At 38.7% G+C, this 12,711-nt stretch overlaps 1 protein-coding gene across 5 annotated transcripts in view; it reads left to right on the forward strand.

The window, feature by feature from the left end:
• The first annotated feature begins 390 nt into the window (after positions 1–390).
• fcho2 (FCH and mu domain containing endocytic adaptor 2) overlaps positions 391–12,711 on the forward strand; it is a 42,307-nt gene continuing 29,986 nt past the window's right edge. For 3 of the 5 annotated variants that reach the window (XM_038733012.1, XM_038733014.1, XM_038733015.1), the window contains exons 1-2: positions 399–564; positions 8,357–8,448. In XM_038733012.1, the coding sequence (XP_038588940.1) occupies positions 532–564; positions 8,357–8,448 (125 nt within the window). In that variant the 5' untranslated portion in view covers positions 399–531. Of the gene's footprint in view, positions 565–6,764; positions 6,915–8,356; positions 8,449–12,711 lie in introns of those variants that run through there. The other 2 variants (XM_038733016.1, XM_038733013.1) reach the window with 2 other exon arrangements.

A 12,711-nucleotide genomic window follows, 5' to 3' on the forward strand; every position in this document is an offset into this window, starting at 1 on the left:
TGTTCGCAGCTTGTTTTGAATATAATAGTCTATTATATGATTTAATTTAGTATAAAGGGTGCTGTGTATATTGCTGTAGTCTGTCGTGTGTTTGTTTCATTTTGTTCCTGTTTTCAATCAATTTAAACTATAATTTCTCGTCTAATTCGCAGTTAATCCTCCACAGTTAATCTGCCGCTGCTACATTTTGAGTCGAATACAGGAGTTTACGCGGAGCACATGAAGGCAGCATTTTTTACCTAGCGACGGCCAGTCGTTTGCTCCGGTGTTTTTATCATTATCCGCCATTGGCAGCGCTGTTTCATCTTTCAAAAGTCTGAATATATACGGGAAGAAACCACAGGGGAGAGAGAGATTCAGCACAGCCGAGTGGAGGTGGAGTCAGTAGGTGGGGAGGGAGAAGAAAGGGGAGAGTAGGAAAACGGGGAAAGGCAGATACAACAGAAACGGGGGGAGGACGGCGAATGATTTACGCTTTAAAAGTTGTGCTACAACAAATTTAAGAGTTGCGGCGAAGAGGAATAAAACAAGATGATAACGCCCTACTTCCTAGAGAATTTCTGGGTAGGTAGTGTTTTTTTATTCACGGTGTTTACGCCGGTGCTAATCCTTAATATTCTTGCTGTGTTCCCTCCCTATCATGTTCATGTCAGCCAGAAATTAAGTAGTATTGACGTTTCAGAGATAGTCGTGTAGTTCACAGGTTTGCTGCCGCTGGAGCGGCGGGGTCCGGTGCCGCCAGACTTACTGGTCAGCAGCAACCCGGCCATCATTAATTGTCCTCGGCAATTATTATTTTGCCACCCCGGGGTTTGGGCCTCCGTAAACCCATCTAACTTGAAATCTCAAAGAAGCCACCCCTGCTCCCGCTAATTGGCCCTCTCAGGCTTGCTTGGAATGTTTATGGTCAGTTCCCTGAATGCTATTGGACGCTTCGGCTGTCAGTCCCAGCACTTGGCCGTACACGTCATTTTCTTCCGTCACGAAGTTTCAGTGAGAGGCCAGATGTTTAGTAAGTTAGAGAACACCTTTAAAAACACGAAATCACCCTCATACTACATTGGACATAGCTTATATTTTATTTAGCCAGTGCTGTAGTGAGTGTATTATTCTAACACTGTGAACACTGTCCCTTTCTGACGAAAGGTCATTTCTCTCCCGATTTGACGTGGCTATGTTATAGCAGATTGAAAAGTAAAAGCCTGTCTTTATTACTCATCTCAATGTCCTCTTCTGGCTTAACCGACCTGCCTGTCTTTCAACGATTTTCCTTTATTTTATTGCTAGTTCCATAGCACTAAAGTCATAAAGACAGAGTTATAAAAACTGAAAACTCAGGCCATAACTTCATTGGGGCTGACGTTACTACTCTATGCTAAGCCAGTGTATTGCACTATTGTCATTGCTGCAAGTATGGGTCATGTTTTAGATGTTTTGTCTTGTATTGAGTCATCTTAACTGTTACAAACTCTGTGGTCTCTTATGTTGACTGACCCTTTTCCTTTGAGACCAAGGGGATTTGCACAGTAGCCATAGGTAAATGGGATGACTGAATATAGGATGTGTGTGTGTGTGTGTGTGTGTGTGCATTGCTCTGTTATTTTGCAATCAGCCGTTGTAAAAGTTCTTGGAAATAGAGTGCTTAGATTAGAGTTCATGCAAAAACACGCTGGTATATTGAAACAGAAGGTTATGTGTGTCTAGTTTGTAGGCTGTTACAGGATTGCAGACTTGTTAATACTCTGTAACTTGTTTTTGAAAAGTGCTCTACAGATAAAGATTATTATTATTATTGCCGTGTATTTGTCAACCAGGACCTCTGCTAGAAATTACCTCCATTCGTATTGTATCCCTGCCTTCCCCAAGGTGGGAAATGCCGCTTAGTTCCAGGTGTTGAATGCTATTAGGAATCTCTGACAAAGCTGGTTAAACTAACTTAGTTACTGAGCTTGCATACTTACTTACATCAAGCTAAGGGTTTGAAATTAATTAAGTAACAAAGAAAGTACAGTACTGCCAACCTCTAAAGCCTTTTTCTAAAGGAGACTTTATCATTAACTAAATGGAAAAGAGCCGAGACACTCCTGATTCTTCAATCTGCCCTTTGTGCCCTGCTGTGTGTTTAACATGCAGGACACACACACAGACACTTGGCATTAGGAGATGCATCCATTTCCCTTTGACTTGACTACAAATCATCACCACAAGCAGACACACACATGCACACACATTAGGCTCTCCAGAGTTGACTACTGCTAAGTTTTCTGATGAGTCTCACTTTTGCACAGTGTGCAGGTATACACCTATCTCCTTCATTTCTCTCATTCTTTTCCTTGTATGTAATCGAAGCTTGAATCTCTGATGCAGACAAATCTCTCCTCAGCTGAATAAACAAGTTCTTTAGGAATTAGGAACCAGACATGGTACCGCCATGTTGCTTCGCTGTCAAAGCTGCAGCACTGGATTGGTCACTGGGTGCAACATTTCCGCTCACTAGATTTATTTGTAGCTCTCAAATGACCATTTCCCTTTTTTTCTGTGTGTGAAATGTGCATGAGTTAGTAAGTTCTGTCTTCTGTTGATGAAAGTTTGAATGTGTGACTGTCCCCACATGGGCTTAGATGTCTCAGGTGGTGGATTAGTAGATTGGTAGCAGGTAGTTGGCCTAACGCTCTAGTTTTAGCCATACATTTATGATAAGCTTATGTTTAATGTGGAGTGTGTTGTGTGTGATGGGAAAATGTGATGGCAGTGTGATACGCAAACAGTGATACAGCCAACAGCCCCGGGATCCAACAGAACTGTGATGGCCTTCTTCTCCATGGTGTCTATAGTGTGTGTGTGTGTGTGTGTGTGTGTGTGTGTGTGTGGCCTGTGCGCAAGTTTCACAGTCACACTTGCACAAGTTATGGTCAGACATGCAAGGTGCACAAGTTATGGTCAGACATGCAACAAGTCATGAGAATCAGAGAAATTTCTGTAATTTTCCCCCATGGTGAAAGGGTATTGGTCAACATTGCCTTTTTGTTTTGCTTGAAACCGAAATCCTGCCTCACGATGGTTGTGTTCCAGTTCTCATAAAGTCCTACATGTAAGCTGGCTTTAGAGCTGTTGTGATAAACTAACCTGTCCTGGCATTTATCCAGTAGCCATGCAGTTTATGTCACATCCCTATCTATAAGTAGTGCTTCTCCTAGATTTATATTTGTACCACAAGCAAAGCCCAGCCTTTGTGTGCTTACCACGTACTACATACAGTATGTTGCATGTGTGTTGCTTTCGGTCAGTTTGGTGCATGCTCCCGGACCTCTCTGGTCACATGACAGAGGACAAACACTCTGATGTCATCCTGCTGTCTACTGGCTCTGTGCTCAAGGCTCTGGGGTCTAGAGGCTACACAGCCATCATTTACAGTCTGTCTGGAGAGAGGGAGTCTTGTTTAGCTATTCCTAAATTCCTCAGTGAGAATGTGCAGACACACTTCTTTCCACTGCTTTTACCTGAACATACATTCAGAACCTGAAAAGGAATAACGTCAGCTGGGATGCTCTTGATTTTTCCTTCCCCTTTACTCAGTTGCTAGTGGAAATTATATGCCTAAGACTTCCTAAAGTACACTTAGGCTACTTATGATACTTTTTGTACTATTATGTGATGAATGCACATACTGTACTACAGCAGTGCCTTTAACGGCCATGGCAAAGGTGTTTTTCATTCTCCTTACAAGTTAAGAGAAATAGGCTTGTTTTTAAAGTAGATCCACTTTGCACTTTTAACTGGGAAAAACTGGGACACTGCAGGAAGAGCAGCAGAGGAAGGATCCCTCTCCCAGGACAAATAGATGTATGTGTTCAGAATAGACCAACAACAACAACGTTACAGTATACAAATTATGATGAAAAATTACATAATTTCTTAGATACATGCTGTGTAACAGAGCTAAAGTATGTAGGTTACTTGGCAATCAGTGTTGTTTACTGAAATACTCATACAAATCCTTGATTGACAAATCGAAATAATGAAAATACTCATTAGTTGCAGCCCTAGATGCAGACAACCTTGTGAATAAAACAATGTCAGCAACATCAGCTTACTGAAATAAGTGGAAATTTTGAGAGACTTTCAAGCTTGGATTCAAATGTCATTGCAATACAGTGTATAATGAAATTAAGTGCAATTACGATGGTGCGTTCCCACATAATAAAACAAACATGACAAAGAAAAATAGAAATATAGAATATAGAAATATAATAATATTGAGAGATAACCAGGGTTCTTTTCGTGTCATGGGTTGTATTGCTGCTTGTCAGACAATAAACACTAGATTCCCTACACACAGGATATTGAAACTGGTATTGCAGTTTAACAGAAAGAAAGTGCATTCCTGCCCTCTTCTGCCCGGCAGATGTGAGATGATAAACTGCACCACACTGGTTTTGTTTATCTGTCCTTGAAGGTGGTATTTCAGATTAAGGGTGTCAGCCATGTAACCGTTTCTTTTTGTGTTGATATTACTCTGTAATCACAATGTTATTGTTGTGTGTGAAAACACAATCCAGTGTGTATTTAAGAAGTCTGTGGTGTGTCTTCTGAGCTTGGCTTCGTGGTACCAAGACTTGAACAAAGCCATTTGATTATACCACTGGCTGCATCTCATACTTTTGTTTTTAAAATATCGTATTGTCTTTTGAATCTTTATGCTGATGAGAAGGCAGGGCATTATATCATTATAACTATGTCATGATATGAAACTAGATAGAGTGTCCTTTGGTATTTCGGTTGTTTTAATGTTGTGTGTTGTAGTCTTAAACTTGTATTTGTTTTTACTGAAAGACAAAACATTAACATGGCAAATAGGCCATACAATTTCCTTGTTTTTGGCCCAAGTAGCTTTAAAATCTTCAAATTGCTTGTTTTGTGTGACCAGCAGTCTGAAACCCACAGATATTATGGTTTAATATCATATAATACAAACAAAAGCTGCAAAGTTTCACATTTGAGAAGCTAGAACAAGGGGCTGTTTGGTATTTTTGCTGGAAGAATTACTTTAGTAATTAATCGATTATCAAAGTAGTTGATTCATTTTTTTGCCCATCGATTAATTCACTAACTTCAAGTAGTGTGTTTTTGTGTGGTCTTAGAGGCTGATTTACAGTGAAGTGTCTTTAATTTTATCAGACACCATATAGCGCACAAGTTTAGATCCAACTCTCCAGTAGTCATACAAAAAATAATTATCTGTTAATATTGCCCACAGAAGTGAACATGAATGATTAGAAAGGAAAGGGTTAAAATGTCTTCAGGAAAGAGGTGGCAGAATCGAGAGGCAAACATTAAGCTTTTGTTGACATAATAATTAGCCTATAACTTCCATGAACCCTCAGGAGGTCTACGTCAGTGTTCAAGGAGACAGGTAAGTGGTGTTGCTGCTTTTTCCACTCAAGCTCGCCTTCCCCGTGGTTATGATCGAAATCACTCTTCCCAGCAAAAGCATTAGTGCACATTCAACCGTGACATAAAAAGTCTAGCTGCTGGACTATTATCTACTTTTCTTTTTGTCCGCCTAAAGCATACAAAGAGGGTGGGTCTCCTGCAGTCTGTGCAGTGCAGACGTAGCGTAGTGTGTCACAGCCAGGATTTTAAATTCATGTTGGGATCTGTTTCTGTCAGTGATAATGTTGGCACAGACTGAATGTTGGACAGCTGACACTGTTAATTTTTTGCATCAGCGTTTTGGGGGCTGTCTCAGCTTCAAACTGTGCTATTGCTCAAACAAGCGGTGATTGACGTGTGCAAACCTCTCAGCATGGTATTCTCCCTTTGGGGTGGGACAGAGGTTTAAAAACTTCTCCATCAAAATCCAAGCATAATGAGTACTTCTGAATTTCACAATGTGTGGTTGGAATATTAAACACCCAGTACGAGGGCTTTCATCAATGAGTGTCCAGACGAAGACATTGAGAAACTGGGTGGCTCCCTGGTATTACTTCTCCCTGCAGCTGCATGTGTAGATGTAGCTGTAGAGCCCTAAAATAGCTTGAAAACTAAACAGAGATTTGTAGTTAAATTATAAATCTCAGATTTTTCAGGTTTGTTCAAGGTTGTTAGCTGCTCCTTTTTGTAGGATTATTTTGTTCAGAATCTATCCCAGGATTTTAACCTGCTGAAATGTCCAAAACGCCCTGAGCTGCTTCCTGTGTTTGTTTTTTCTTTTTTCGTTTGTATTCATCATTGATATTACATTCCACATGAGTAGAGTTGCTGCACAGAATAGACTCTCTTCCTGTTGCTGCTCCGCTCTGTTGGAGCTGTATGTTTTCACTCACTTTTGTTACTTCCCTGTTTTGTCAACTGATTGGCCAATTGTCAGTGTGTCCCTCACATCGTGTTTCTTACATTTTAAGCAGTATAGTGTAAGTGTTGTGTAAGGTTAGTGTTATCGTCAGTTTCTCATGCTTCATCACATTAAATGTGTACAGTAGTTTGCTTGTCATGCTGTTTGCTAAAGGCAGGGTAACTGCTAAACTTGTACTTTTTTTTACACATATCTTGTTACAACAGGAAGCACATCTCAGTGGTCTGCTCACTGGGGTTAAAAGTAGGCCAGCGAGCTGTAGCCTAGAGAAGGACGCTTTTCCTTTTAATGTCTATTTGCTCTGTAAATATAGTCCTATCAGAGCTCTGAGCTTCATTTTGACACAACCATCCTGACCTTTCATCTTTGTCAATGTGGAAAAACAAGGCTAAACCGATTTGTTAGAGCTGCACTGATATTGTAGCCTGTATACCAAACTGCTGACAGAGGACGGCTCCAGGAACAAGGAAATAATCTGTGACAGTCTCGGATTGAGGGGAATCAAAGTTGGCCCCCAGATTTAGACAAGAATGAGGAAGATCTGCAGTGAACAGAGGGGGTATTAAATTAACTTATTTATTTCAGTCATCATTTGACACTTTTGAGAGAGCTAGTACTTCAGTCCTCTAGATTATATTTTATCAGTTTGCTTACAAGACGTCACAGTTAATCTATCACAATCATTATTTCAGTGGTTATTATTGTAATCTGTTGGATAGTAGTTCAGTCTTGTGACCGTCTATGGTATTTGTTATCTCAGATAATCAGTGTTTTAAAAAATGGGCACTTCTTAGCTTTAAGCCATGATGTATGTTTCCTCTCTCACTGAATAATGGAGGCCAATGAGGAAGTTCTTCTTCTCTTCTCAAGTGACAACAAGGCTAAAATCTGATAGTGTATCAGCTGATAGCACATAACATTAAAACAAATCTTAACACATATCCCTGAGATTTATTTTGTTTGTTTTTCTTCTTAGTTATGATCAAGTTACATGCTGACCTGGACATATACAGATACAAAATCCACTTGTCATTACTTTCTGGTGTGCAAACTATGTAATGGTGACACTCTTTCTAAATGACCTCAGCGCCCACAAAACACAACGTTAGAGGTCTGAAATGTTAATATGAGATGTGTAAAAATATTTTTGGTTCATTCTGAAACTATGGATGAGCAAATTAGACTGTGGTGGGCCGCCATGGTCTCGTTAATTAATGGGAAACACTGTAGTATTTAAAATAATCTAATATCGACTTATGGACCTGGCTAATTGATCAGCCAAGCTCTAATACAGGAGGTAGCTTAGTTTTAAAGGAGTTCCACTAAGCAAACTTTTGTATAATTGGATTTATTGTTATATTGTCCTTTGAATTCATTGAGATTGTTTTGCTTGCCATAGCTTGCAATTCAATTTGTTTTATTCTTTCTTATTTATTTTTCTGTGTATCCTGTTTACTATGTTAACAGTCATTGAGTATTTAAATAAGCAGAACAAAAATCATCATCATCATTATTATTATTATCAGTAGTAGTAGTAGGGTGTCACTATATCTGTACTATAAGGGTATGGTAATTTATGATTACATTTTCTTAAATGTAAACCCAACATTTTTCATTCATATTAATTATTCAGAGGTACCTTTGCATTTTTAAAGCATCTGTATAACTGGACACCGTTACCTAGTGGCATGGTTACGGCAACACAGACAGTTCTTCTGGCTATCTCTTATATTTTTTGCTCAAGCCTTAGACCTTACGACCACCGTTTTAAATTCTTTGTAACATCCATTACTCTCAAACATGGCAAAGATGAGAATGGTTGACCAAAAGCTGCTGCAAATGCACCTGGAAACTATGCAGACAGTTAGAAGGCTGCTTTTAGAAAAAGCCCTCACGGTAATATCCTATCAATGACTGAGGTATTGTTGTTGGTTGTTAGGCTTGGTGCTCGTTCTGGTGACTGATCTATCTGCATTCTTTTTTTGTCTTTATGGAATGCAGGGCGAAAAAAATAATGGCTTTGATGTGCTCTACCATAACATGAAGCATGGCCAAATTTCCTCCAAGGAGCTGACAGACTTCATCAGGGAAAGGTAAGCCACTCTAGACCGATACACTTCAGTTTAGGGCTGAACAATTTATCGAAATCTTATTGAAATCGCAGTATGGCCTACTGCAATTTTCAAATCACATGATGTGAAATATTTGTTAAAGGCAAAATGTATGTCAAAATACTATTTTAAATGAAATATTGTGTTGCTGCAGAGATGTCCTGGCGTACACATCATATTCTACAGACTTAAGAAAACATCTTTGTGTGGTACAGATCTTTGCAAAGTCGCACCCTAATCATTTAAATATGTTTTTCAATGAAAATGGGAATAATCATGTTAAAATGATCATTCCCTCCAATATCGCAAATCATTTCGTTACTATTTCAGTCAAAATAATCACAATTAGATTTTTTTTTAATTGTTCAGTGCTACATCAGTTAGTATATTTCCAAGTCAGCACCTGCAGTAACATTTCCTTGTTTTGTGCTTGTATCAATACCCAAATGCCCAGCAAAACTTCTCAGAATCCCAGAAACGTCTTAAAATGTCTTGTTTTGTCTGACCAAAAGTCCAAAACCCAAAGATGTTCAGTTCACTATGACAAAAAAGCAATAAATCACCACATTTAAGAAACTGAATCTACAGCATTTTTGCAAAACTATTGCTTGGAAAAATTGTGAATTAATTATCATTTTTGTTTATTAACTAGTGAAATGAATTAGCTAATTTAGTTTGCTGGTATGCTGGTTTGCTGGTATAATTCAGCTCCAGTTCTACCATTATCAGTCTCTCTAATCGAGAGCCTCCATATTTATGAGGAGAATTAACCTGCACAGTAGGTTCAATATTGTGACTAAAGGAAGATGTCGATGAGTGTGAATGTTATGCAAATGTAAAGCTGTGAAAGACACTTAAACCTTATCCCACTTGTAACCTGGCGTTATGTTACTCACTTTTAGTGTCTGCAGCATATAATAATAGCTTCTTTTCAAATCCGTCCCACCCCCATAAAGATTAGCTTCACTCTGTCAGAGGTGTATGTTTATAGCCTGCCACATGATAAATGGTCTGCCACTGGAATTCAACAGTGGATTCCACTATCTACCTGACTTGCGGTAAATGCACTCAGTCACTCATACACTGGTGTAGTGTTTGATATGCTTGACAAACTGTGGTCATGACAATTCAAATGTTATTTTACATTAACATTATGGCAATATCATGAGGGAAATCAGCTTCTTGTCATTATGGAAGTTGTTAAGTTTTACTTTTAATTAATCAATCTTTAGCACATCTACAGTAATTCCTTTCACTCATGATGGAGAGTTCAGATAGAGATGAATATAATGTTTACCATATGTGCTTTTATTGCTTAGGGGGATCGTAATTGTAATCACACTGTGCCACTTGAACTGTTGGTTTAAGTTTTCAGTTCACAGCCTTGGAGAGTGGTGTTTTTTCCCCTTCTGAAAAACTGCACTGAGGCTCCCTCTGGTGGAGAAAGAAGCTCTTTGCACTGTGTTAATATATTCCTACCATCTGTCGACAAGGGACCCAACTCCCAGAAGCCTTTTAAGCTAAAACAACATTAGCAATCTCCAAGAGGCATATACACATCCATTCCATCTCTTGTCGATGCTATGTTGCTTGTTAGCTACACTGAAAAATACCCGCGTACTACAGTTTCATTCCTAGTTCTTTTCTTCTAAGTGGACATGACTGAATGTTTTAACAAAATGACCTGAAGAAGACTAAATGTAATCTTAACCCAAGGTTCACACATTCGCTTTTTCTAGATCATTCAACTGCATCTCATCACAAATCCATAATACATACTAACTCTATAAAGTATGTACTACATACTTACTGTCAAAATGTTCAGTTAGTATACAAAACAACATATACTGCATAACATTTTATACCAACAGGAAATAATACAATACATGCAACGTCCAACTGTTAAACCATACAAAGAGACAGTAAAATGTTTTTCTTAAGATTTAATACTTATTTTGTTTGTCTTCCAAGATCTTTCTTGAGCTGTCACAGTTTATTTCAGTTTCAGCAATGGGCATGTCCATTTCTTTTTATGAACAGCCCACTAAAGAAATGCCTCTCATCTCGAAACTCTAAACACAAATCCATAACTTCTCACCCAATTCCCCAAACATACTATTTTCAGGTCAAAATGAAGCTCTCCACTCAAAACCTTTCAGTCTTGCTGAAAAACCAAACTTTGACCTCAGACATAACACACAAGCCCTCAAAAACACACACAGTACAACACAGTCTTACACACTGGTGACATAAATTCAAAACAATACTACAAAAACTAGTTATAAGTAATGTTGCTTGTGATTCTCTCCCTCAAAAACCTTTTCACACAATGAACACAAAAGAAAGAACAAATGTATACATTTTCACATATTTTTTATTCCTTTGTGTACTGTACAGTACAACACACTAAACGACAAATTATTCTGCCCCAGCGTCCTGTCGTTGGTCTGAGACCGGCCAACGATTCTTGTTCTCCACCTCCTGTACCACCTCCTCCTCCTCCCTCCTCCTGCATCGCCTCCTCCTACTCCTCATCTTCCTCCTATCCCATCTCTTCCTCCAACTCCTACTGTTACTCCTCCTTCACCTTTTACTCCTCTCCATACTACTCGTGCTCTTCCCCCTCTTGCTCCTCCTCCTCATTGGCGTCCTCTACCTCTTCCTTCAGATTTCTGTGGATCCATTGTTGCAAAACTGAATGAACTGACTCCGGCCCTTTTTATCTATCTATTGAAGCTTTTGATTGGTGTGTTATACATTTTGACTGTTTGTGTTTCCACCTGGGTAGTTGTGTGCTAATTGACCTCAACCTGTGCTGATTGAGTGAACAATATCGAATGTTAGTGTTTTCTCAATTACCACATGGTGTAGGCAATGAGAAATGAAGGGATTTATGTGGCGAGTTTAGGGAAATGAGTGGGCTTTTTGAAAAATGGAGTTATGGTTCTGAAATTTTAGTTCAAAAGCCTGTTTATAGTGTTGAAGCAACAGAGAAAAACTGTAAGATTTAATATTTTGATCAGTTTTCTATGGTTAAAACATAGTCAACATTTTGATTTACAATGCTTTGACAGTCTTCTTCAGGTCACTACTTCTTTTAAAGAAGAAAATCTGTGGTCAAAAGACTTTTATATATGTCTACATTGAATAACAAAGGTAACAAAAAAATATCTTATCCCACAGATTTACAATCGAACTAAAAGCGTCTCTGCCTTAAGTTACATTTGGGCAGGCCAGACCCGAATGGCATGTGGCAACCAACATAAAATACAACCTCCAACAAACAAAGCATTAACCGTAATAAATATATATATATATACAGTAACAGTAACTACGAACAATTTTTAAAGTAGTAGTAGAAGTGGTGTGAAGCGCTGTGTAGAATAATGACCTCTGTAAAATGTGCCTCTGTAGTGTGCAACACACAATTGGTTTTAAAAGTGTAAAACTTCCTTAATGGTTTTATTAAAAGGCAGACATTATTCCTAGAAATTTGGCAGTATTTACAATATGATAACGTATAAAAATAAACTGCTATTCTGAGCTCACACAAAGATGTGGAAGTGGGAATGTAGCCTGTCATGCAGTTTTAGCTAGTCTCATCCTCTGCGTTGTGCTGTGTGTGTGTGTGTGTGTGTGTGTGTGTGTGTGTGTGTTTGCTTGGTCCTCTATTGGATGTTTGTTTGTTTGTGTGTTTATGATGTATGTGTATTTGTGGGTCTCTGTGTGTGCATGTCTGTCCTGTTTCCCCCTGGCTGACCTCTTACTGCAGAGAGAGAGAGAGAGCGAGCGGCTGGCTAAATGAGACATGCATAATTCAGGCTTTCACTGTAACACTGCCGTTTTTTCTGTTGGGTTTCTTTGGGCTTTATTTTTTTTTTTACTCCTGTCACTTTGCTGCAGAATGAAGGAATAAAAAGGGAAATTGAGAGAAGCAGGGAATGCAAACAATAGCTTTCATACTGTATCAGATTCAACATGAGGTTTATGAACAAATCACAAGCCAAGCCACATTTATTTGCCCACACACAGTGCATGTGGTCAAACATTTGTGTTGCAAGTTCAAAGTCTGTGTTTTTGGCTCATATCTTCAATTGTTTAGAGACATGCCCTATTTGAGCCATACCCTAGTTTCAAATACTTTGGAAATACTTCCCATGCTCTACATAAAAATAGGTTTTAAAGGTAGATTTGTTATCTTGACATTATTGACATATGCTACTGTTAACTTGGGTCTGTTAAACG

Source organism: Micropterus salmoides, unplaced genomic scaffold (genome assembly GCF_014851395.1).
Source record: "Micropterus salmoides isolate LMB-PRFRI ecotype aquatic unplaced genomic scaffold, ASM1485139v1 Ms_hic_scaffold_20, whole genome shotgun sequence".
In the NCBI taxonomy this organism is placed as follows: Eukaryota; Metazoa; Chordata; class Actinopteri; order Centrarchiformes; family Centrarchidae; genus Micropterus; species Micropterus salmoides.